At 40.6% G+C, this 26,004-nt stretch overlaps 1 protein-coding gene across 1 annotated transcript in view; it reads right to left on the bottom strand.

The window, feature by feature from the left end:
* Positions 1 to 20,481, bottom strand: part of CHN2 (chimerin 2) — a 163,629-nt gene extending 143,148 nt beyond the window's left edge. Inside the window, exon 1 of the mRNA XM_062569262.1 lies at positions 20,342 to 20,481. Coding sequence (XP_062425246.1) covers positions 20,342 to 20,390 — 49 coding nt within the window. The 5' untranslated portion in view covers positions 20,391 to 20,481. The remainder of the gene's footprint in view (positions 1 to 20,341) is intronic.
* Positions 20,482 to 26,004: the final 5,523 nt, after the last annotated feature.

The raw sequence follows: 26,004 nt of genomic DNA, 5'->3' as shown, positions 1-26,004 counted from the left end.
GTGAGCTTCAGTGTCCATGTTTATCATTCAAATATATGTTACAGGCTAGAAGTATACACTGTAAAAGTACAGCTTTACTAAGTGGAAGAAGGTATTGGCTCATGCATTAGCATCAGCCACTCAGGTTCTGATTTCAGATACGAAAGTCATGATGAAATGGTTATGCAGTCCTTTCCCCTGAATACATCAAGGCAGTATCTGCTGTATTTCTGTTTTTATAAATCTATGTTCTATGTTATTTCAAGCCACCGCAACTAAAAGAGGTAGAATAATTTGGAGAATTCTACCTCTGTTGTTTTAAGTCAATTCATGCTCAAGTCTTAAAATGTAGCTACCACATGACAGACTTTGATAATAATCACAGCTGCTCATGAAATATCTAGGGTGAAAAAACACCAGTCAGAAGCCAGTTTGTGTCTTTGGTTTGAAGGTGATGATAATGTCTTCTCCTGCAATTTCACTGAACTGATCTCCCAGAACAGTGTAAAAAGTCAACATGTCAGTTTTCCGAAAAAAACACACAAAACACACCACTAGATTGTTCGTTTCAGTACTCATTTTACACAAGGGAGGCAATAACGTTGTTGCCAAGTTCCCTTTGGGGTGCTCCCAGCCTGCCTACCTACGGATCCCTTTTGCAGCAGCAGATGCTTCCTAGCTTCCTCTACCAACCTGTTGACCTTGCTGTAGGCTGCGGGACTGCAGCAGCAGTTAACCCCCATGTTCTTTTCAGAGTCAGTGAAGTGCCTTAACTTCCTAATCGATTAAATGCCTTCCATGAACGTAAGGTATTAGTATCATAAATCAAACCATGTGGTAGTGTCTGACTTTAACAAGCACTATCTTAGAAATAATCAAAAGGCTCAGACCATCAGCTGCTTCACTAGATAAATATAAAGAGACTAAAATTATTCCTGGGGTGAGCCTCAAGATAAAAGGGAAAAATTTTAACTTGAAGTTACAGGAAACCGAAGCTGCTCAGTGGTTTAATTTATCACAAAGTTTATTAATACTGACATTATTTCATCCACGTATATACTTCAAATTGGAATAAATACTTTCTTTTCCCCTTTATTTAGGACGTATGCAACTAATTGGACTGAAAGGGATCACAGATGTTCTCACGCAGACATAATAAACTAGCTTTCACCTCTCTTTCACCTAAGTTTAAACTTAGTAGCTGTTCCAAAATCACAGGACCTTAGGCAAACAAGGCTTCCCACAACTTCTGAACTTGTCGCCCAAATACCAGTAAATCTAACAGATAAAGTTCTCAAAGACATGAAGTTCCAATAACTTTTGTGAAAATCATTCTCCAAAGGGAGAAATACTCTCCTGTTTGGCTGACCAGTAAGAATATAGCTCCCGGCCAAAGAGCACATACAGACCTAGACAGTAACCAAAAGACACAGTGGCTTTTGCCCAACTGAGAAGCCCAAAAGTAAGAATAAAAGAATAGTTTAACAAGAAGCTTACAGAACTGGGAGGAGGCTGAATAAACTAGGTAGGGCTGTGGGAAGTCAAGATACAGGGGAAAATGTGAGCAAGTGTGAGGGAAAGGCAGGTAAGGACAGTGCCTGGAGCATTCCAGGTAGGGTTTCATGTAGGATGCAACTGGAAACCGAGGTTAAGGCAGCTGGTGGTTTAGAGGACCCAGGACAAAGGAAAAAAGCATCAAGTTGCTCCTCTATCCACAGAATGCCTTATTTTACTAGTTTTTCATCCCCAAGTTGACTGCCAGGAATTCTCTAATTGCTGTTAGGAGTAAGTGGTTTAAATCAAACCCCAAACCTACGCCTGAGGTATCCCACACAGGGAAAAAAAAAAAAAAAAAAAAAAAAAAAAAGTGCAAGAATTGCTGGATGAAATACACAACTGAAACAGCTAATGAAAACAAACTAATCATAGGTTTTATCCTCATTATGAAGAATATCACAGAACATTTAGCCAACCAGTTGAGACACGCTGTCACTGCATTTTGATGATGCAATCAGCTCTACACAATTGATCCATATGTGGGGACCTGCTGACAGAAGTGATGTTCTGCAAAAGCAGAAATGTCTACCCATATGGAGCTCATTGCAACAACGAGCCTCTCTTTACATTCCTGGTTGGATTTCTCACATATCCTCATTATATCTTAATGAACATTTGCAGGGATCAAGTATTCTGAAACACAAAGCCAATTCCAATTTTAATGCTCTCCAAAGCATTTTTCCTGCTTCATCAGAGGTTTGAGAGATTTAGGTACAACAGGACATTTTTTCCTGCTGAAAAGTTTGTATTTTTCAAACATTCTTGTATTTTCCCAAAAGTTTAAGTTAACATTTGTGTCATTTCTGAAAATCCCTGCATGCCTATTGATGTTTAACTAGTTGTTTCCCAAGATTCAATAGCAGAAAAGTGTTTTATGCAAATAAAGATTTTATGTTCCTCATTTTATCCTATCATGTCATTCAAGATCATCATGAGTCTGTAAATTTCAACTTATCAACTTACTGACGGATTTAAAAAATGTGCATAGAATATAGTTAACTTAGAGGAATATGTTTCTTAAAATGACACAACTCTGATCATCTCTGTTTTTAAAATGCTCTTATTCTCAGTTGTAAAATATTACATGTATGAAAGGAGTTAAACTAATTCTTCTGCATTTGAAAGCTGCAGTTTAAAAATTCAAATGGTAAAATACACCTTCTTCTAGGTATTATTTACCCTGAGTGACTCAGGAGGAGTTTAGATTAAAAAAAAAATAATAATAAAATAATGAGAAGACTTTGAATCAAGGATTAATAATTAACAAGCTGCTAATAACTGCTTTACTGAATTGCAAAGACAAACTGCCAGCTGCACAGGAATTCACAATATTTTTTTAGCCCAGGTAATATGAAATATTGAACCTGAAAATTGACACTACTTCTTCAGGCAGAAAAGTTTTCTTGGAACTAGTCCAAGTTAATACAATAGGTCACAGAACATTGCAGTTTCCAGTCCTCTGTTTCAAAGGAACAGGAAAAAGAAAAAAAAAAAAAAAAAAAAAAAGACTGCAAAATATGGAAAAAAATCAAGTCTTTTTTTATCTAGACAGAAAAACAGAACTCTAAAATGTTTGTGTACTTGTACGTCTCTCCCCTGCACCCACACTTTTCTTTTAATCTTTTGGCATTACAGAGATATTGCTCTCACTGCTTAATGGGCACATTTCATCTAAATAGCTTTCTTGAATTCCTGCTCGCAGACCTAATAAAACTCACAGTGTTTCAGAGGTACTCATAGTGTAAGCACAAACTACATGTTCTATTTAATTTTTTTAAAAATAGTGTGTGATCATACAGTTGACAATTACATTTTAATATTCATGTCAAGAGTGGCCCATGAAAATGTGCACCTGAACCCTTAACTTTGGTATTTTATGACTTTTCATTGCTTAATAATGTTTTCTTACTAGTACAGTTTTGTTCTGTTTGTACTATGAAACGTTAAAATATATATGTGTGTGTGTGTGTGTGTGTGTGTGTGTGTGTGTGTGTGTGTATACTCCAAAGACTCTCTATGAAAACCTAAGAATGCCTCAGATCCTAAGGAACTGGCAAAATATACGTACAATTAATACAATTAATATTTATTCACGTATGAAAGGCAAGGAATATTACAGATATCAAAACATTTTAGATGCGTGAATGAGAACGTATGCATGAACAGGGGCAAGATGAGGAATGGTACAGCAGCTTAGGCGTTTCCGAAACAGAGTCACTCTCAGCTCGCACCTCAGAAGATGTGACAGTGGGCAATGGCACTGGCACTCCAGAAAGCCTCTGAATAACAAAGCTTACGAATCGATCAATATGGCTTACACCTGGGAAGGAAAAATCAGATTTAACTGACTTTGAGTGATAGATACCAGAGGAAGGAGATAAGTATCACGTTAAACACAAGCTAGAATGAGATTTCAGCCCTGTTTCTAAACCTGCCCCTCGGCCAGCTCGCAGAGGGACGCAGCAAGCGCCCGAGCCGTGCAAGGGGGGGCGGCACGAGCAGGACCCAGCGCAGGCAGCGGGCTGAGCCACCTCCGGCAGCAACCAGCACTTCAAGCTGCCGTGGGATCTGCATCCCGAGACTGCCCTCCCTGTAAGGCACGCTTCATAAACCTGCTCTCCGTTTTTCTATGCATCTTATCTAGCATCTCTTATTTAATATAAAAAAAAATGAATAAACTATAATTTTGTAATCTGAAAGCAAGCATATAGTTTTTAACTTCCAAAGCCAAGTGAGGGCTTTGGTGCCAAGGTCGTGGGTTCAATCCCTGTATGGGCTATGCTGTGGGTTGGACTAGATGATCTCCAGAGGTCCCTTCCAACCTTACCATTCTGTGATTTCTGGGCAGCTTTAGCTCAGTTGGTACATGCGCAGCACACCCTCTAGCATTTATACCATGGCAAAATGAAGTCAAGCTAAACCAGACTAGAAGAGATGCTTCTTGGAGAGGGCTATTTCCATGCTCCTCTGTTGCTGAATCTTACTCATGTGACTGAACTACTCTCTTTCAAAGCCTAAAAATGAATTCATTTTCAGACGTAGCTCAGTCTGGTAAAGTTCAAACACATACATAAAAGTTTAGAAAGACTATATGGAAAATATATTATCCTAAAGAGAGCTCATGTTTGAAGTTTAGAGAAAGAAGTTCACAGAGGATGTGTTCCTTGTCTGGAACAGGTCAGATCAAGTCAGTTAATGAGACAGCTTTTGAGTACATGTATATCAACTGTACTATTAAGTTTAAACAGTGTCATTCTGGGTTAAAGGAAGAATGTCAGCTCTCTGTTTCATCTTTTGTGAAAGTCTTTAACCTTCTGTTATAATACTTTAAAAGTACTAATCTTGCTCAATTTTTCTTGCTTTTGAGCACTAGACTGTCAAAACTGTCTTATGATAGAATCCATACATCCTTAACTTTTCTGGCACTCTAAAAAGTTTTTAATTAAAAAACCATAGCAAATAGGTAACAGGAATTACTAAGTTTGTTTGGATCATATAGGTCCATAATTCTTAAGGGCCTTAATGCATACAGACCCCAGGCCTAGACTGGCCCCTAGACTCATTACAGCCAGTTGCAACAAAAATAGGCAATTTTAGGGGAGTTTTTCAGATTCTTAGAGTAACGTAGTTTGCCTGCTTTGGCTCTAAACAGTATTTCCAATACTTGCAGACTGTCATGCTAAAGAAACCATCCCAGTCAGAATCCCAAGCAGCAATATAGCAAAACTGGGGCCTGGCTTCCCAGATTTCGTGGGCGCAAAAAGAAGCCGGTCTCTCCCTAAAGCAGTCCTAGTAACCGGCAAAGGAAGCAGTACATCAGAAGGGACAGTTGCTGCTTGTTTAGAATCTGATAAAAAAACAAAAAAACAACAAAAAAAAAACCCACGAAAATGCTGACTGCCCAGAATCTACATTTAAAATTCCTCCTCCTGTCAAGAACTATTATCTGCTCCCTATCTCTGATGAACAGACACATGTACTTACCATTCACACAAAGTTTTTACAGCTCGGACATTTTTAATGGCTTTGTAACTGTAAGTAGTGTTGATACACATATTAGGAAATTTTGACAGGACTGATAAAACCTTTGAAATCTGACATTTAAGTCACCCTGGAGGATACACTAAATCTTGCTGAAAGGAAGCTAAATGGGGAAGCTAACAGAGTTAAACCTTTGCAGGGAGTGTGGTAAACAGAGATACCATATTGGAGGCCCAGAACAAATACATACCACCTATCAAAAAAATTTGAGAAAGTGGAAAAGGAAGCCAGCATAGCTAAACAGCAGGGTATAAGAGGTTATTAGAAGCAGGAAAACATCCTTCTGAAAGCTGGAATAATGTCCAGATGAAAGAAAGGAAGTAGAAAGATTCATAAGCTACCGCAGGTTAAACAACAACAACAAAAAAAGGCAAATTCAAACCACAATAAGGCAAGCTGAAAGAGTACTTGAGGAATGACTTGCAGAAGACACAAAATCTAATAATAAAAATTTTTACATGTAGAGCAGGAATGCAAAGACTGCCAGTCTCTTTGGCCAATACATGATCAAGTAATAAAAGCAGCACTTAGGGCCACAGTGAAAAAATAATTAAGATTTTTGAGATCTGCACACATTCATGAACTCTGGAGCTCTTTGTTCCAGCATGTTCTGAGTTTACATGGTCCAAAGAGCAACTGGTCAAATTTATGAAGTAAAATACAAGAATAAAACATACATTTTTATATATAAATAATATATATATGAGAAATATAATAACCCATGTCTCTATCTCAGGAAATTTGCAAGCCATTCTGGATGCAGAGAGAATACTCTGCGGAAGTGTATTCTCCTGCGTTTGTCCCATTCCTGTACTCTTTCTGAAGCCTTTGCTATTGGGCACAGGTGGAAGGAAGACACAGGTGTCCAGCTGAGCCGGTGCTCAATGCTGTACAGCTGTTCTTCGACACACATGCTTCAGTCATTGTACTGTGCTTTAACCATCTCTGAGGAATATTGTGTGTTCCCCCTCATACTCAGTTAGCCTACCCACCCTCTGCTGTGTTTAGCCAACTGTTTCCAAATGCAGAGAAAAGAAGGACTAATACAGACCAGGCATTTTGAGAAAGCGATGCTAAGGGTTGGCACTACCCTTCTCATACCTGTAGTGTTCTAATGCTGATTTTTATTTTCTGTTGAGGCTGTCCCCTGCCCAAATTATTCCTGACAATACAAACATGACAGTACAGATTATGGATTCACATGCTTGATAACACTTCTGCCTTGATTCCTATTTGTATTGATGGCAACTTTATACTGGTTCACTAGTCCTAGAAGTTAACTTCTCATAGAGCCCTTAAAGCCAGACTCTCTAATGGTGCAACCCAGCTGAACTCCCCCCCACATTTAGCTCCTTAGAAACTCAGATTATAAAGTGTAGTGTGTTTACTTGGGGAAGGGGAGTGGTCTTGGGTGTTTGGATGGCAGCAACAGGAATGAACTGAATACAGACAGGCCTAAAATTTGGATTGGTTTCAAGTAATCACCTCATTACAAAACTCTTCTTTCTCCTATTTCAGAAAGTGGGTCTAGGCCTGAAGGTGAGTGTCATGCTCTTTCTTAGAGTTCCTCAAATGAGAGATGGCATTTGCTCATTATGTGGACTGCAGGCTCCAATAAATCACAGGACACTGTAAACTGAACTGACTACAGAGCCTCACCCTAAACCACATATATTTCTATGTTTGTTACAGCTTGGTAAGGTAATCAGAGAGAAAATGGCCTTATTCATGTGCTTATGGACATTAGATTTGCAAAACTTGCAAGTTATTTCTGCTTGATATCAAACAATCAGACTTGGTTTATGCAAGCAAGACAAATACAAGCATGGTGGAAAAAAATCTTTTAAGAGAAACTGTGCAAATGCTTTCAGACTTGCATGTTATTGATACTGTGCAAAGGTTTTGTGCACCAAAGATCCTTCTCCTTTCAAAGGTGGCAGGAGACACTTTAGAGTGTTACCTCAGCGGCTGCCACCCCCAAGGGTCTTCAACAGCCCCAGAAACGAACACCACCCACTTCTTTAAGTATGCATCAACCAGTAAACCTCTCCTGAAATGCTTATTAGGGAAGGGCCTGATCCTCAAGGAGGGGGAAAGTTAGCATCAGATTGAGTAACTGCAGGAATATAAATCCTGGATAACACTGCTCACATAACTGAAGTTACTAGGATTCACTTGATTAGCTTAAGCGTTAACTCAATGCTAAGCCCCAGGCTGAGAGAGTGTTGCACAGCTTTATGTTTTGAGGGAAACAGTAAATATGAGAAAGGAGGAAAAAACATAATTAAATTTTACTGAGACAAAACATGTCCTAAATTGACCCTCTGAGGAGAATCACAATATAAAGGACAAATATGTGGCACATTATTCTACCAAACAAAGATAAGGTAAACTATATGAAGAAAAAACAAGTTCTAAATATGTCTTTTATATGAGCAAAAACTCCCACAGAGGTCTAAAATGGCAGTACAGTCCAACGAATTGAGAATGTTTATCGAAAAATCTTATTTTCTTGCCCCCTGCAGACTTTCGTTTTAGTCCCTGATATTAGCCAAGTAGTTTCATTTTTCTGCCCTGTACTTCTTCTCAGTTATGAAACAGGTGTTGTGAGGATTAGCTGAGTATTTACAGAATGATGCAAAACTTTCTTTTCAAAATCCCTGCTGTTAGGTCCTTTATTATTAAACACGAATAGTATACCCAATACTTTTGAAGCTAACGTACTTCTTACACACCACAGATAATCATAGACTTTCTTTCTAAAACACACATCACTTTCAGACAGTTTTTTTGTGTAGTTATGTTTTCTAGACACTCTGGAAGCTTTTAATCAATACACTAGTGCCAGGAGTCAGTAAGCAGTTTTCTAAAGCTATTTAAGAGGTGGAGCGGAAAGCCTTTTCCTGTAAAGTGAAAGTAAATTACACTACTCAGTTACACTTACAATCATTTTATATCACATTTTTTCCTTCCTTATTTTTTGAGAAGCCTGATTTGATAAGTTTATTAGATACATTGACAGACTGCCCAATTATTTTTAGAAATCACACTGACCTGAACTCCCTCTCATTTTCACCATTTAAGCTACAGTACTTGCCAATTGATGTAACTGTGAATAATATAAATTTTAAATTACACTCTGCAGTGAATATATTTATTACTGGCATATCTGAACAAGAGGAAGCAACTGCAGTAGCAAGTGATGACACATACTCATCAAACCAACAGAGATCAAAGGAACTGAAACAAATAGAAGAGATCAAAAAGAAAAGGTTTTCAAGAGTCAAAGCCCACTGCAGCAATTCTTTGAGGACGGTGTGTGCCTCCTTCTTAGTTAAAACTGTAGCAGAATTAAGGAAGAAATAGCTAGTGTGTGCGTTTGGGGGGGAGGGTGAACGTTCCTGCTATTTCTTAAACACTGCTGTTGTTGCTATTAATTTCTTAAACATACACACATTCACTCAACAAATGCAGCCATTAATACTGGGCCAGTTCTCTACCGTTTCTGACTGTACTTCACACTGTCAGTTTTCATACTTCTAGCATTTTTTAAGTAACAAGATTTGGGGGCCCAAACTGCAGTTCATGATACATTTACACAGTCACGAACCTTACTGCAGCCTTTCCACAGAATCTCGGCACAAATGTGTCTCAGTATAAAGGAAAACACAGTAATTATAATATCCTGTTTAACAGCACTCAGGAAAGTAGACCTCCAATCCTGACTGCAGCTCCTACATGCGTGATCTGAATACTTTTAACTAATAATGATCTGTTCTATTTAGCAAAGACTTACTCTGAAATGAAACACCTTATCTCCAAGTCCTTTTATCCCTTTATTTTTTTTAACCACCACCTGAACATCTTCCGGTGCTAAACAATATCAAGCTAAAAAACAAAAAAGGGGAAAAAAATCTTGAAAATGGCAGATTCAAGTTTAAGTTCCTGATGCCAAAAATGCATTATATCTCTGAAAAGATGAAGCAGCAAGCTTGCAAAAGTACAACCAGCTTAGAGCTATTCAACTAATGAATATAATCAATGTTGTATTCTACAGCTTTCCTGCAGCAACTTTGAAGTTAATGATCTACATTACCACAATTATCTGCATAGTATGATCAGGAGTAGTTAGTCCAGAGTATTTCCATGTCAGAACACTTTTTTCATTACAGTACTTTAAAACTTTTTCTGAAATAAATTCATCAAACAAACAAGCCTGTATATGAACTTCACACAAACGTTCCAGTTATAGAGGAAATCACATAGTGTTTGCTTTCTTAAGTCTTGAAGGCTTGAAGATTTGTTAAATTAACCATTAATAATAATACATTAACCCTTTACAATTGCACTTAAACTTTCTTTTCCAGCTTTATTTTTAAAATTAAAGGTATAAGGCAATTTAATGGATTTGGGAGAACGTTTTTTTCTTCCTCCGAGCTCATCACCTGATTTGTCAAGGCCAATGAGTGATGTTTTCAAGTACTCCTTAGCGCTCCTCCGCTCTTGCTCTCACTCAGGAACACCTGATAAGGCCTGAATCCAACATGGGGTGACCACACTCAACATTTTGTAACATACTGTCAGTGCACCTAAGGCTTTTTGCTTCCCCGTGCCAGGATATACTCATCTACTACCAAAATGACTAGAGTTTCTATATTAAAAACATAAAAGATTGACCTCTGTTAAATACTATGGTCCAATACACCAACTCACTTCTTAAAGAGAATTCAGGTTCCTTTGTTCTTGCCTATATACAACCTAAATAAACATGTCTTTCTCTTGACTATATAATTTTGTGAATTCTTACCAATCTGACTTTTGCTTATCTAAGTCCTCCTCCAGGCAATCAGTATTATTCCTCAATGGTTTTCAGTTTTAATGCTGTCTTTAGTGTCAAATGGGAGAGGAGAATAAATATGCTTGTCGTTACTTCCACAGCTCTAACTTTTCTCCCAGCCTCAAGCTCTCACTCAAGAGCTTTGAAGTTTTCTCCATGGCAGCCACTTCTATTTAAGTCATCATTTATTGTTATTCTTTGAAACTGAGCAAAATTTACAACACACATTGATACATTAGACTCAAATTAGCATGGTCAAAGGAAGCATAGAATTGAAATGTCATTCCATTTTTGTTCACAGAGTTCAATATTCTTTCAGGAACAAAATTCATCAACATCAAACAATCTAAATACATACTTCAGATTGCAAAATAAAACAGATAAAGAGCTACAGCAGCATGATGCTAAAAGTTGTCGATCATCTTGGTCTGCCTGGCAGGAGATCAGGAGTTACAGAGAATATGCCTTCTCAAGAAGCAGGCATTTATCCAAATGATCTATAATTTGTCTTGTACATAATCTTTAGAAATTTATAACCAATGAATTGACATGTTCCTTATATGACAAAAATGACTCAATATTAAACGTTATGTATCATTATCTGAAGGGTGGGAGGTTTACTAGGTAGCCTACAACAACTTGCCTCATCACAACAGCAGGTGCTGCTTTGATGGAAACTGCATAAAAATACTCAAATAAGCAATTACCCAGTCCTGCAAGACGCTGATTTACTACCTCAATGCAGAGGGAACAGAAGGTACTCAGCAGTTTGACGGGTCAGGACTAAATATCTTGTGTTCATAAAGGGTTTTCATTCAGGAAACAAAATCTTTTACAAACAATTAATTAAGCTCATGATGCTTATTTGCACTAAAGGAATAAAGATTTCTGGATTTTACAGAAATTTGATTGTAAAGCCCTAAATCTTGGAACTGTGTGATTATATGAAAAACTCTACAGTAGCTCTTAAAAGTTAATTAATTGCTAGCCTTAATATTTGAGTCAAAAAGAGAGAAAGGTGATCCAGCCACAGCTTTATGCTCAGAAATGAAAGGAAAAAAAATTAAAAGAAGAAAGGTTTTAGACAAATCTGATTGTTTTGACTGCCTTATTTTTGTGCACACGGTTGACAACATGGAAAAGACAACACAAAGAAGTTAAGTAACTCTTATGCTTTAACTTAAGTTAAGTAACTCTATGCTTTATGAGTTACTGGTACAGAACCAGCTCAATGCTCTAAATATCATTTATTCTATACACTGCTCTATACAGCACACTATTAGTAACATTTCCCCACCAGGCCTAATTGCAGTATATGTATATATATTTTATATACATATATATTTATATATACATTTATATATATATAAATTTAAACTTGGAATACAGAATGTCAGCATCCCATATTTAATTAGCTCCTTTTTTTTTTCCATCTTTTAGGAGCTCTTGCCTCTAAAAAGCAGGGCCTAGAAGTCCTGGCATGCTGACTCAGTAGTAACTACCAGCTACATAGGAAAGAGCACCAGCAGATGAGATGAGTAGATTATCTCCCACAGTGACTATCAGCTGACTATCAGTGGATACCTAAGGAAGATTAAAAGCATATGACAGGTACATAGTGTATATATTTTCTGAGTATAGTTTCCCAGCCTAAATACAGCTCAAGGACTTCTTTAGACAGAGCAGATATCGCTGTGTTTAACTGCTGTGGATGGCTCTTTCTCTCACAGAGTTATCTAAATATGTTAATAGTCCACCTCGGCTATCAGCACCCCTAAGTTTCTGTGCCACAGTTTATATATAACTCTGTGCAAGGAAGTACCTTGTTTTGTACCTACTGCTGACAATGTCAATTGATATCCCCTAATTTAGGAGAGAATACTGTTTATTATTATTAAACAGGGAACATGTTCATACACAACATAAATGCTTCAAACTGGAAGATATAAGGGCTGGCATTGTCTGCAAGGCCACGGCACAATATAATATACACAGGCAAATACTGCAGTTGTTACATGCAGCTTCACTAAAATGAGAGAAAGAATTTAACCCTATACAAATGCAAAAAGGAAAAGACTCTACTGCACCTGTAGGCTTTTAAATAATCAGTAGATCACAAAAAAAGACTGTAGAAATGGCCTATCTTAGATTTCACCTAAAACGATACTCAGCACTCTGCATGACCTACTGAATGCTGCCTTTAGCAAGGTCATGGAGACACCCACCACCTCCCAAGCAGGTAGAGCTGATCACACCACACTGTGAGGGAGGCAGTACTTCAGCCACACAAAAGAATACAAGGTCCTTTAACAAGGACTTAAATACCTCGGAAATGCTGAAAATGGAGGATTAGTTTGGGCCTCTGAGGGTTCTTCCCCTTTCCTCCTCCCTCTGTGGCACTTCTGCTCTAGATTATGAGGGTGTTCACGTGGATTCAGCGCAGCTTCAAGCACCAGAAAAATAGCGCAGCATAGACTCCATGCCTTTTGATGGGAAACTTAAAGGACTGTCAGGTATCTTTTGGTTTTGAACATAGCATAGATCCTCTAGGATGTTTTATGGTGCTGAGACAGAGGAACCACCATCTCCCAGGAACATGTACCTGCCTTTCCAATGGCCACTTCCAGCATGCATATACATGATGTGTCCTTTTCCTTTTCTTTTCTTGCCATGAAACAAAGCCAAACATTTAACCAATTGATCCATCAAGACATGATAAATTTTTAGCAATTAAGCATCCGCTCAGCAGGCTGAATCTCATTTATAAACTAAGTTCTCGATCTTTTCTAATATTCATTTTTTTTTCCTTTGGTGAAACAAAAATACAGAAATACACTTCAAAGCATTTTTTAAAAGCTAAGACCAATGTTTAAACAGGCAACAAGAAGGTGAGAAGAAAGAAGAGGAACAGCTACATGACAAGCTTATAAGAAAATTCAGAAATGTGACTTGACATGTAGGTCACAGAAGGTGACATGTGATTTACTGATGATAAGAAAGGGTTCACCTAGTACTTTCTATGCCGTCAGTAATAATACTATAACTGAGACACCTTGACTCAGGGGAATAAGGCTGTCTGATAAAGACATCCTCAGAACAGATGTCTTATTTACTGAACTAATTCTTTTGTAATGACCTTGATCAATAATAACAGAAACAAAGCAAGCGACACTTGCACATTCTTCTGAATTTTACAGACCTTTTAATCTGTCCTTACCTTACCAAATGCATGAGTCCATGCTGTCAAGTTTCAACCTTTTCCTCAGCAAACTTTAAAGCTTGTTAATAATACAATGGCTGCTATTGCAACATCAGTTTCCCTTTACCAAGAATACACACCCTTTCCAGCCTCAGGATTTGGATTATTGCTTAGTAAAACAGGGTGATGAAACTATTATTGCTGAACTGTGCATGATTCACAGTTTGTAATAACCACCTCCAAATGTAAAATTCAAATTTACATTCTCATAATCAAAGGTCAGAAAAAGACAGCAAGAACAGGTTATTATTCATAGCAGTTAAAAACTACACATTTACACTAGCTACTGTATATAATTCTTAGATGAACTGTGACTACACCTGTAAAGAACGTGATATATACAGAATTACAGATTTATAGCTGCTTGCATAAATCCTGCTACATTCCCCTGCAACAAAAGCTTTTTTTCATGCAATATTTATGTGCCATTCCTTAATACACAGTTCTCCAAATATTTAAGCTCTTCCTTTTCTAGGAGAGAAGAGCAAGCAACAACAGACTGGCCCCCCAGCATGGGAACACCTTCTGCCAGCACTCAAAGTAGGCAAGTGAAGCAAATCCTGCCAGCCTTGCCCTTTAGCCAAAGGTATGCTTCTGTTGCACGTGAACAAAGCAACTTTTAAAAACATTTCTTTGTCTAAAACACTTTAAGACTTACCTAAGCACTACTGACTGAATTACTACAATCTGAAAAGTGACTTGTAAAACCTTCTGGACACAGACATACATGGGGGTTGTGCATAAGACTCACCTCAAATATTCCTTCTTCTAACCCCTTAGCGTCTGGCATATCTAAGCCTTCTCAGAACCAGTCAAACAGAAGGCAGGAACCAGTCAATCAAACGGGTATCCAAAAAGGTCATCATAATGACAGCATGAAACCTGTATGGCTGATCCTACACATACGTCTTTGAGACAAGCGGATCCGTAAGAAAAATAAGACTTTGCTTCACAGAGTATGCCTATAAGCTAAACTGTGAAGCAGACGTGTAGAGTACCAGTTTCCAGCAAATTTTATTCCCAGTAATCTACAGCCTACACATTCTGTAACTAACTGTTGGATCATTCATTACATCTGAATAGGATACTCTGGCATTTTTCGCTTCTGAATTTTTATCATTTTTAGTAAGAATGGTGTGTTTTTTGTAATCATTGAATACAAAAGATTTAAACTTTAATTTAGAGCAAAATCGCCCTGGCTAGCAGAACCTTGGCACAAGAAACAGGTTAAAAAGGAAGAAAAAAAAAACTTTTACTGCACTTTGTTGAATTAAACAGCGTAATGGCAGCATTATTTATAACTTTCATGTACCATTTTCACAACAACACTTCTGTTAAATCATTGAGAATAAACATCTATGTTCATTCACTAATCTTTTTCCCAATTAGAATCTCTTGGAATTTGTGTACAATAGTAATTTCATTTCTTCTCACTTGCTAGCATCTTAATTAAAATCAGCTTATGTTGACTTTCATTTTTACAGTATAGCTGTATTTCACATCCTAGCACCTTCATGACCCCCAGAGAGTCATGAGCCTTTAATATTTTATTTTGACCTTGTTAAGTTACTGGAACCATCAAAGATTTCTCTTCTTTCCTTGGTAAGAGCTTTTTATCCTTCTCACAATCGACTGTATGTGCAAAAACACCTAGTTGAGAACGATGCTGCCTTTATACAACATTTATCTGTTCATTTATAAATAAGCATTTTTTACACCTTTAGTTTATGACAAGAATTAGTTTACAAACCATAAACTGCATTATTAATTGAATGAGGATCACTGATTCAATGATACTTAAAAGGTCTTTTTTCCCAGAACTTCAGGACTGAAAAATGTATTTTTCCATTTTCAAATTAAAAAAAAATCAATAATTGGTGTTTTTCAAAGAGGGGCTTATAGTAGTCTTTTTCTACATAGAATTCTGAGTCTATAAAAACATAGGAGGTTTGTAGGGAGAACCAGTATCTTTCATACTGAAAAATAAGAATATCCAGACTACACCCACAAGCCCTTCTTCAGGTCTGCAACAGAAAGCTTGCCTAGGTGTTTCAGCAGCATCATTCAGTCTAATAACAAGCACTATTTTGAATGCACACACCACATGAAGAAGCAACAGTTCAGATGACAAGCAAAAAGGTGCACAGTTATCTCCTTAACCCCCACTTCTTCTCCATCACCTGCAAATTTATCTTTTGAATTCACACAAAAGACAAAATACTGGGTATGCTAGCACTTATTTGCCTATATTTGGCTTCAGTCGGCATTCAAATTCTTCCAGTGTTCGTATTCTCAGAATACAGCCTCATACTCGGACAAGTATTTTGGCACTGCTTGAGTCCAGCTGAACGAAGAAGTCTGATTACATGCTAGCATTTAGCAGACCCAGAATTCAAACTTACCTCGAGTGTGGATGCCACCATCTCCCTCACGTGATAGAAAGCCCAAGCTGCCTAGCCTGTCTGCCTGCTACAGAGAGCTATCTGGCCGACAACTTGACAAGGAGAGCTCTTTTTTGAAGGGCCCAACATCATCAAAGCAGCTGGGATTTACACCCAGTTAGTGCTAGTTTTAGGTGGCACAACCACACAGAGACTGAGACATCCAGCATCTAGAAATACAAATGCAGGAAGCCCAGTTGGGAAGCATGCTGGATTTTTTGCTCCTTAGAAAGCACAGCAGACACAGCCACAAAAGTCTCCTCGAAAGGTTTCACTCACTACCGAATTTACGTTCCAGAAAGCAGAGCCTTAAGTTTGTCAGTCGTGAACAACTACCATTTGGCTACTCGGTGGAGGAAACTGGAGGCAGCCAGTGACAAGCGAGGGAGGTAAAATGTTTCTAGGATGAAAAGTTAAAAAAGATCTTTTTTTCAAGGAAGATCATAATGAGTAAGAATAAGGGTCAAAACTAAGATGGAGCGGGTGAGAAGAAGGGATCAGATTTATTTTTGAAAGAAAGAAGCATGAAGGACAGGGACCAACACCATACAAACATGCACAATCCTCATTAGAGGATAGGAGAGGACACACAAGAAAAGATGCTGCTTGTGGTTGAATCAGCACTTCAGCTAGAGAGAGAAACAAAATTTAGGAGCTTGCAAGGAATAAAGCTAATAGACCACCTGGGCATTTGCTATGGAAGAGATTATGGGAAAGTAAAGGGAAACTCCCAATGGAAGTAATTATAATTTCAGCACTTCATATTCTGTGTGGTTTTACTCAAGGATCAAAGAAGAATACTTAATTTAACTGCTTAACATGCTCATCTTCCTCCCCTCACATAGCATATCCTTTTCCCCCCAGCCACATTCAAACATGGCCTTTACTAGCCAAAGAGCAGCTTAAGTTGTCACCAAAAGTAGAGCTAATAGGAAGAAATGCAATACAAATATTTACAAAAATTTGTATTGCATTTTGTTGCCAGTGAGTGCTGGCTTATTGAGAAATTCCCTTCATGTCACAGGTCAGGCCTGTGACAAGTACCTAACATTACTGAACCTGTAAGTAGCAGCATGAGAGTAGTTGCAGAGACCAGTATCAAAGCAATTCTGGAGACAGAGAGAGATTCTCCAGCTGTGAAAGCAAAGAAGCAACAGATTCCTAAGTACTAACACCTGTTTTAATGCTAATTTGTAGCTGAAGTCATAGGTTTTCATCTGTGTTGACTCTCCATTTGCAAAACAGTTAAAACTAACCACCTCACCTTGCTGGTAGCACTTGTAAGTGACTGCTCTGGGACAGAGCCAGATTCTGCTCTTACAAAGACACAAGCTCAAGTGAAGACCATAAATTCCACTTGCACATTTGCAAAAGCATAAGTGGGCAGGCAAAATATCTACACCATAAAATTCTCATGTAGCTTCTTCCATTAAATGTATCTGAATTGGTATTTTACATTTTTTTCTCATTGGCATGAGAAACATGCAGCACACAAAAAGAGAAATGTTACCTCGCAAGTGGTCAAATGCAGTAAAAATTCTTAGGCTTCAGCAGTCAACATTCATGAATGGGCCTTTTGCCCCTCAGAGCTTAATGTGACTGTTTTGTTCCTCCAACAGAAATGTGCTCACCTGTATAACAAATACGTGCCTTTATGAAAGAAGACTGTAGTGATGAACGCTATCTAAGGAAGGAGAACTGTGTTTTAAGACAGGCAGGTAAAAGATGGAAGAAATCATTCATTTAAAAGAATGAATGGAAATTCCCATCTGCTATTCAGACACTAATTTCCACCACTATCACTCAGTAAATAAACTTTTTTTTAACGCCACGTAAGACAGATTCTAGCTAACTCTTGCATTTCCACACAGGGAGAAGAGGCTAATCAAATTCTTGATCTGCACAGAAAGAACCCGAAGACACTCAGCAGCACACACTTCCCAGATAGACCAGAATCCAGCTATCAACACATACACACGCGGTGCATGCAGTGGGGCAGCTATCACCCCCAAAAGTTCCTAAAAGAAACAAGTAACCTATAACTGCTAAAGTATGACACCCCTGTGCTCAAACCTAGCCACATATTTGGATGTTATAAACATTAATTTAAGGACAAAAGCAGGGCAGATCTTTTGCTGTTACTGCAAAACAACAATTTTGTTACCTCAAACCACACTGACAGTGGTCTCAAATTAGAAATCTTATTTATATGCTCCTAAGATGAGTAGTTTTACTTCTTCTCTGAATGCTGGTATATAAGCTATATCTTTAAGGCTGCAATCATTTAAAATATGTGCTTTGCTGAAGCTTTGAATACACTTGCAAATCTGGAAATTGTTCCTAAATTATTTCAAGATCTGAAAGCACTATGTGACCAACACTTCAGAAGTTCCCTATGAGACAGAAAAACACTGTACAACTTTTAAAGTTGAGCAAATGATCCAGCAGCACATTACACAACTTGAACAAGGCCAAACATCACTTCAGTGGTTGAGCTGAGTCTCGCAGCTTGGTAATCTGCTACTAGCCACAAACGTTGCTTCCTTCTCCATTATTAAAATGTATTGTGATACTATAACATTCCCTTTTCCAATGAATAGAAATAATTATATCATTGGAAGTCTTCGTCTTGGTAAGTTGAACATGCATATAAATTCTACCAAAGTAAATTTAAAGCAAGCCTGTGTGGTTAGACTATAAAAAAAATGCTCCAAGACTTGCTGAGTTCTCAAAACTGAAACCACAGACAGCCAAAATATGGCTGCTCACAGTCAGATACGGTGCGTCTGCTAATATTGGAAACTTTATCATAGTGTAGCAAATTTAACTTCTGATTAGTATGCACATAGAAAAAAATGCAGACCGAATGCACAGTAACAAAAATAGAAAACTCTCTAATATGAAGAATGAAAGTGAAGGGCCATCAGTTATTTTATGAAACACTTGACAATACTATGAGTTAAATGGATCTAAAGCCCGGAGTTTGGTGCGTAGACTAGACATTAAGGTTCGTGGTAGATTCACCTGCTGAATGGGAGGCCATCTGGAGTTAGCTGGTATCAAATGCTCAGACCAAGGATGTATCTGAACTCCCACTCCAACCTGGAGCTCAGGTACCTGAACTAGGGCTGCATCTGTCGAACTGGGGGGCAGGTTCTGGAGTCAAGCTGCAGTATAGCCTGAGAGGATTCAGAAACATGCACCGACCATCATTTCTCACGATGCAAGAAAAAAATTGAGGTTCACAGAGCAAGCAAAGCAAGCAGGCAGCAAAAGAGCTTCTGCAGCTTAACAGATTGCCAAGGAGGAGAGTCCTGTGTTACAGTCCAGGCTTTGAGGGTTGTTTCTGGTCTTATCACACAACTTTGATGTAAAATAATATAAACGATCCACTGCCCAAATGAGTGCCTTCCCCAGCAGTCTACTGAGCTGTGCTGACTCTTGCATGTTTTCATTCTGGTCTTACCACTCTTGCACCCTAAACATGAAGGCACTGAACAGAAACTGCAGGTGCCTACTTCTTTTAGCTACTTTCTGGTTAAGGAAAGCTAAGAGCTTGCAATCTTTGCGCTTTTTATTATAAGGGCTCACAATAAATACTTCTTTTTCAGGAGCTGGTTCTTCCCGTGCATCTTGCAGCAAGTGTCACACGCCGACACACCGACGCGCCGAGTACGGTGTACAAGTCACACACGCACCATCTTTAAAAAAAACATAGTCGTTCGCTGCCTTTCAAATTTACTTGCGTTTTATACCGTGGCACCGAGAAAAGCGCGTCCGCTTTTCCCGGGATCTGCTGCTGTGTTTTGAGAGAGCTCCCACAAATTCCCCGCCTGGCCCCGCAGCCAAAGCCCCGAGCACCCCGATCCCAGAGCCGTCCCTCCCCCGATTCCTCCCCGGGCCCATCGCAGCCCCCAGGCGCGGGTTCGTGCCGGCTGAACCCCTCAGCGGCCCCCCGCGACCCCCGCACGCTCCGCCGCCGCTTGCCCCGGCCCCCGCGGCTTCTTGCGACGGCGCCGCCCCTCCGCGCCCGGCCCGGCCGCCGGCGGGAGGCGCACGGACCCTCCGCAGCGCCGCAGGGGCGCCGCCGGCACCCGCGGCCGCCGGGCCGGGCCGGGCCGGGCCGGGCCGCCCCGCGGGGGAGCGCGGGCGGCGCGGCCGTCTGCACACAGGTAGCTCCCCGCTAAAATGGAGGGAGCGGCGGGAGGGGGGGGGGAGAAAACTTACCGGAGGAGACCGACGAGCCGGACAGACTGGAGTTGCTGGATGCTGCCATGGTCCCTCCTGCTCCTCCTCGCCCCTCAGCTGCGAGCCCGGCGGCGGCCCCCGCTGCTGCCCGGCCGCCGCGGCCGCCAGCCCATCGCCCGCTGCCGCCGCCGCAGCCCGCGCTCGGCTTCCTGCGCGGCCGCGAGCGGGCGGCGGCGGCGCCCCGCCGAGGCGCTGCTCGGTGCCCGGCGGGCGCGGCGCGGCGAAGCCGCTCGGCGGGTCAGGGCAGAGGCCCCGCGGCGCCTCCGCGTCCCTCCTGCCCGCCCGCCCGGCGAGCAGCGCTTACCTCGTGGCGGGCGGGGGGGCCGGCGGAGCCGCCCTGCCGCTCCTTCCCTCGCCTCCTCCCTTCCCGTCCCTTCCCGTCCCTTCCCTTCCCCGCCTCCTCGCGGGCAGCGCCGACAGCCCGCCGGGCAGACCCGCCGCCCGCCTCCCCTCACGCACACAAAGGAAGCGGCGGCGCTGCCGGCGCCCGGCCCAGGCGGGCAGGGGGCGTCGGGGCCGCGCGGCCCCGGGAGGCGGCGGCCGAGGCCCCTTCGCGCCGCCCGGCGCGGCGCTGCCGCGGCCATGTGCCGGCGGCCTTCGCGCCTGGCGCGGCGGGGGGCGCCGCCGGCACGGCACGGCACGGCACGGCACGGCACGGCACGGCACGGCCCCGCGGCGGAGCCCTCCCGGGGGCTCCCGCTGGAAAGGGCGGCCAATGCGGGGCAGGTTTTTGCCTCGGACCCTGCCTTTGCCTGCTTGTGCCCCCCCGGGCTCCTCTCTCTTTCTGCCTGGCGCGCTCTCGCTTCCTTTTTGTCTCCTGGCTTCTGTTCTCGTAAAATCGAGGCCAGCACCTTTCGGTGCCAGGCTGCCTCCGCACCACCGGGCATGGGGGCCGCGGCAGGGGACTGCTGCCACCCCGCTCCCGGGGCCGCCCCGGGCGCCCACCAGGCCCGGGGGACACCCGAGCACCAGCGGGACCTGCTGCCACCCCGCTCTTGGGGACACCCCGGGCACCTGCCGCGCCGTGGGGACACCGCGGGCACCAGCGGGACCTGCTGCCACCCCGCTCCCGGGGCCGCCCCGGGCGCCCACCAGGCCCGGGGGACACCGCGGGCACCAGCGGGACCTGCTGCCACCCCGCTCTTGGGGACACCCCGGGCACCTGCCAGACCTGCTGCCCACCCTGCTGCGTGTGGCACAGCGGGGTCTGGAGCAGGACCATCCTCATCCACTGCCCAGTGTCCTAATGGAAAATGCGAAAGAATAAGCCAAGAAAGCTTCCCTTTGTTGACTGCTGTTTATCTATTTTTCTTTTTTTCCATAGTGCTTTATCGGCAGCCAAGGTTCCCTTCCCGTTTTGTAAAATCTGAGAGCGAGGAGGCTGGGGAAACGTGGTTGCTGTCATGTGGCTGTCAAAAGCAAGTGGCATGGCAAGTCTTGCTGGCATGAGATCTGTGGGAAGCCTCTAATCCTTTTGCGTTTGCCTTGATGATGATTTATGAAAGCCTTCCCTGTTTTGTAACAGTCTATAAAAAGTTATTTCAAGCCGAGCGAGGAACAGAGTTAAAGTTCCTTTTACTAACTGAGCCTTATCCATCAGATTACACTGCTTTTCAAAATGAACATACGAACTACGTGCAATTTCTGTAGCCTGCACCAACCACTTCCCCCACCCCCCCCAAAAAAAAAAAAAAAAAGAAAAAAGAAAATATGGATTACTAACGTTGTTCACTCGGTTCATTTTTTCCTGGTAAAACAGGTATCGAGACCCCCTCTAGTGGCCGAGCCACAAACCAGTATCCTGCAGCAGTAGTGACCGAGGGGGTTGGGGTCTCAACGCCCCCCACTCAGGGATTCATGCAGGGAGCTATGTGGTTGCATCTCATGCAGCTGGCTTTTCTAGATTTTATTTGGTAATATAGCTTGCTCTAGATGAGAAGCAGCAAGCTTTAAAACAAGCTTTAACTATTAATAATCTGTGAATTACCATATGACATACATAAATACAGTGTAGGTGTGCCGCTGCTTTCTGGTCTTTAGCCAAATAATTCTTGTCACATATTTTAAACATTAAATGCTGAGAAAAAAACGAGAAAGGCAGCTAGTTCTTTTATCTTCTGGATTAGGTCGTAAAACCGGGCTGGCACCTGGGATATAGAAAAATGTTGTAGTATGCCATGTAATATGGTAAATGTCAAAATTGTAATAGTAAATTGTCCACTCACATGGAGGTCCTAGTCTGATTTGTGCAGAGCCCGTGGAGTATATAGTGTTTTGGAGTGATATTCACTTGTCTCTTATGTGTTTGTTTTTTCTATGTCTACAGTCTTTTGTTCTAGAATTCGTCTCCTTGTAGTGTTACATGTTTTTGTTTTTCCCTCCATAATATTGCACTGTCTTTCTGTCATGTCTCGGAGTCATATGATTGATGGAATACAGTGTTGTTAGCAAAACTAACAGAATCTGCAGTGAAAGAGGGTACCCAAGACAAAGAAATAGGGTTCTGCTTAACCTCTTGGAGGTTAGAGGAAGGTGGCGAAAGTAGATTATGAAGAACCTCAAAACAGTGAAAATGTTGTTGAATTTGGTGAGCATTATAAAAAGAAATCTGCCTAAATACTTGTTCAAAATGCAAATCCATTTGTACCATCTGAATTTATAGTTCCTAAGAGTTTGCTTTCTATGAATATTCTGGTGATAAATTTTTGTGGACTATTCCTGGCGATAGTAAATAGCAGATGCTGGAGAATATTAGAATATTCATACTCCTGTTTGTGATCATTCACACTAGAAATCTGATTCTAAATAAAGCTTTTGTTCTTGCGGAGAACAGAAGCCTGTCATTTTATCCATGTGTTCGCTCAAAATAAAATAGATTTTGATCCCCCCAAATTAATCACCTGCTACTAAATGTTTGACCAGAACTATTAGGTAAATAATCTAAAGGAAAGAAAAAGATCCTCATTCTCCTGAGATTTTGCAGACAGAAAAGAATTTTCATTGTTAATTTTTAACTTATCTCTCCAGCTATACGTCTCAATGAAGCAAGAGAGGAGTTTATTCCGAGAATGACTACTTCAGGTATTCTGATAATTGCAAATGAAGTATTTCCTGTCTAAAGTCAGTGAGTCTTGACATGTCTAGCTATGAATTTGTGTACCTTTGAAGGATAGGCTTGATCTTTGTGATAATAGCGAGTATGGGGTTATGTAATATCAATTTCCACAACATTTAAATGTAAATTGATACAGTTAATTGACATGTCCTGTAGATTAAAAGAAACTCTTTCACATTTCAAGGTGGGATAGCCTCTTTCTGTTTAGCAGAAAAAAACATGAGAACCCATGAAATTACAGGGAAATTACTATATCAAAGGGGAAGCAAATTCAAAAGAAACAAAAATAGCCTTGCTATGTGTAAAAGCACAAAGTGATATCTATATTGTACAATACACTTAAATCTCAGTTCTATTTTGTAGAAACTGTTAACAGACTCAGTCCTAGTCTTGATTTGTCCAGAGCCCAAATTTATCCATTATTAATATTGAGTATACTTAGATAATAAGAATAAACAATATTTTAAACAAGGTACTATCTTTGATGTAGATTATTCCCTGGCTTTCAGCATATGTATGCTCCATATAGCCCGATAAAAATCTCTAACTTAATTTACATTCCTGATGGGATGAAATGATTCTGCCTGTTCTCATGATACCTGCCCTTTTATGAGAAGTCCAAGCTTCTCAAAGTTTTGAACAACTTAGAAAAATCACGTTTCTCTATGTATGATCTCAGAAACCTTCCTGTATATAGACACAGTCATTGATATTAACAATGGGAAAGCAAAGGGAAAATACCAATATATATGCTTCGTATTATGCATGAGAAAGATGTGAAAGCTTTTGTGCTTTTCATTCCTAGAGAGATTTTTTTTAAGATTTCCCAGCTTCTAGAATCATTGAGTACAGTTCTTATTAACAGAGATCCAATATTTTTTTTTTCTTAATGGAGAGAAGAAAGAGTTTGTCGGAGAACAAACATTTAACAAACGAGTCCTCAGACCATACATAAACTCCAAAGTGACTTTGAGTTTTAGGTATGTGCAAGATGAAGACCTACATTTGGAGAACCATCCGTGCAAACCTTTCTGACTGACATTTGAGTCTATACTGCTGCTATGCTCCAGACTGTGGAGTGGTCCTGGTTCCCCAGACAGTTATGGTCTGATTTGTGTCTTTCCTTTCAAAAACAAGGGCTCTCTGGAGCAGATAGGTCACATGCCTACTGAATAGTCATTAGTATCATAGCTAACTAATTATAACGACTTTGTGAGTCTCAGAGGACAAATCCTAGCTGATAAATAGGTTTTTAAGTTTCTATAAGATAAAAGAGAATACAAAGTCATTTTTCCCCCAAACAGCGTGTTGAAAACCTAAAAATAACAAATAAAGGAAAGTTCACAGAACTATGCTGCTTTCCTTCAACATTCCAGATGACTTTTCCCTTTTGAGCTAACAGCTTACTGCATATCTAACTATTCACACGTATTCAACATCCTAATTTCCTCTCATTCAAATTTAGACAAAGTAGACACTTTCACTTTGGAGGAAACAACAGCTGCTTAGAACTTTCTTTGTTTTACTGACTTGGCAGAACACTTCTTGCTTTATAGCTGCAGAAAGAGAGAGCTAAAGTGCAAATATAGATGAAAAAAATTGATTAGATAGGTCACTAGATGGGACCTATAAAGACATGGATCTCTGCATCAGTCAGACTTACTGAATCTGAAAGAAATTCATAAAAGACATCTAAGATAGCATTTATATCATTAGCTCCCATCTGAGTCCTCTTGGACTCTTCTGGCCATCTGGCCAGAAATCAGTGCACCTTGAGTCTCCTCAACCATAAGCCCCCCTCATCCAGTACTACCAGTCAAGCTTCGTGTTGACGCTTAGCAGCCAAGTCACCATAGACTGTTCAACTCTTGAGGCCTTTCCAGTTTTAGAGCAACAGCATTTCAGATTATTCTTACGGAATCTGGCATAATCCACTACCTCTGATTGCTGGGTTGTTCCAGCAAAGTAGCAATGTCTTACAATGCATGATAAACTTTTGCTTTGCAGGGAGGACAAGAGTTGGAAACCTAGTTAACAAATTTTTTTCAGGATGAAACCTGACATATTATTTCAGTGTGATGTAAATAGCTTGGCAAAAATGTTTGGTTTAATTAATTATGTGAATTAAAGGAAAGTAAAAACTATTTGGCCTGCTGCTTTGATTATATAATAGGAATAAAAATATAAATGTTCTGCTCAAGGCAGCAAGACATTTGACACAAAAATTTAGTGTTGTCATGACCTAAAATGCTAATCCTTCCTTTGATGTTTATATTGCTTAGCTGGAAAGGGAGGCAATGCATTATTCATTCTTCGATGTTACGAAAGAAGACCTTTATAAGCAATATATAATCCATATTTATACACTCTCTACACTACTTGGCAATATTACTCAATATGAGCACAAGCCATAATAAGACAAATGTAAGAAAAATAAATGAAAATATCAGTAAATAGCAGAGGTACACTATATTCTGGTATGAATAAATTATGTGAATCATAGTGGTTGCAACAGCAGGTGGTGGTG

Source organism: Rhea pennata, chromosome 2 (assembly GCF_028389875.1).
Source record: "Rhea pennata isolate bPtePen1 chromosome 2, bPtePen1.pri, whole genome shotgun sequence".
Classification (NCBI taxonomy): Eukaryota; Metazoa; Chordata; class Aves; order Rheiformes; family Rheidae; genus Rhea; species Rhea pennata.
Note: the sequence above shows the minus strand (reverse complement) of the source record. Positions and strands in the feature narration are given on the sequence as shown.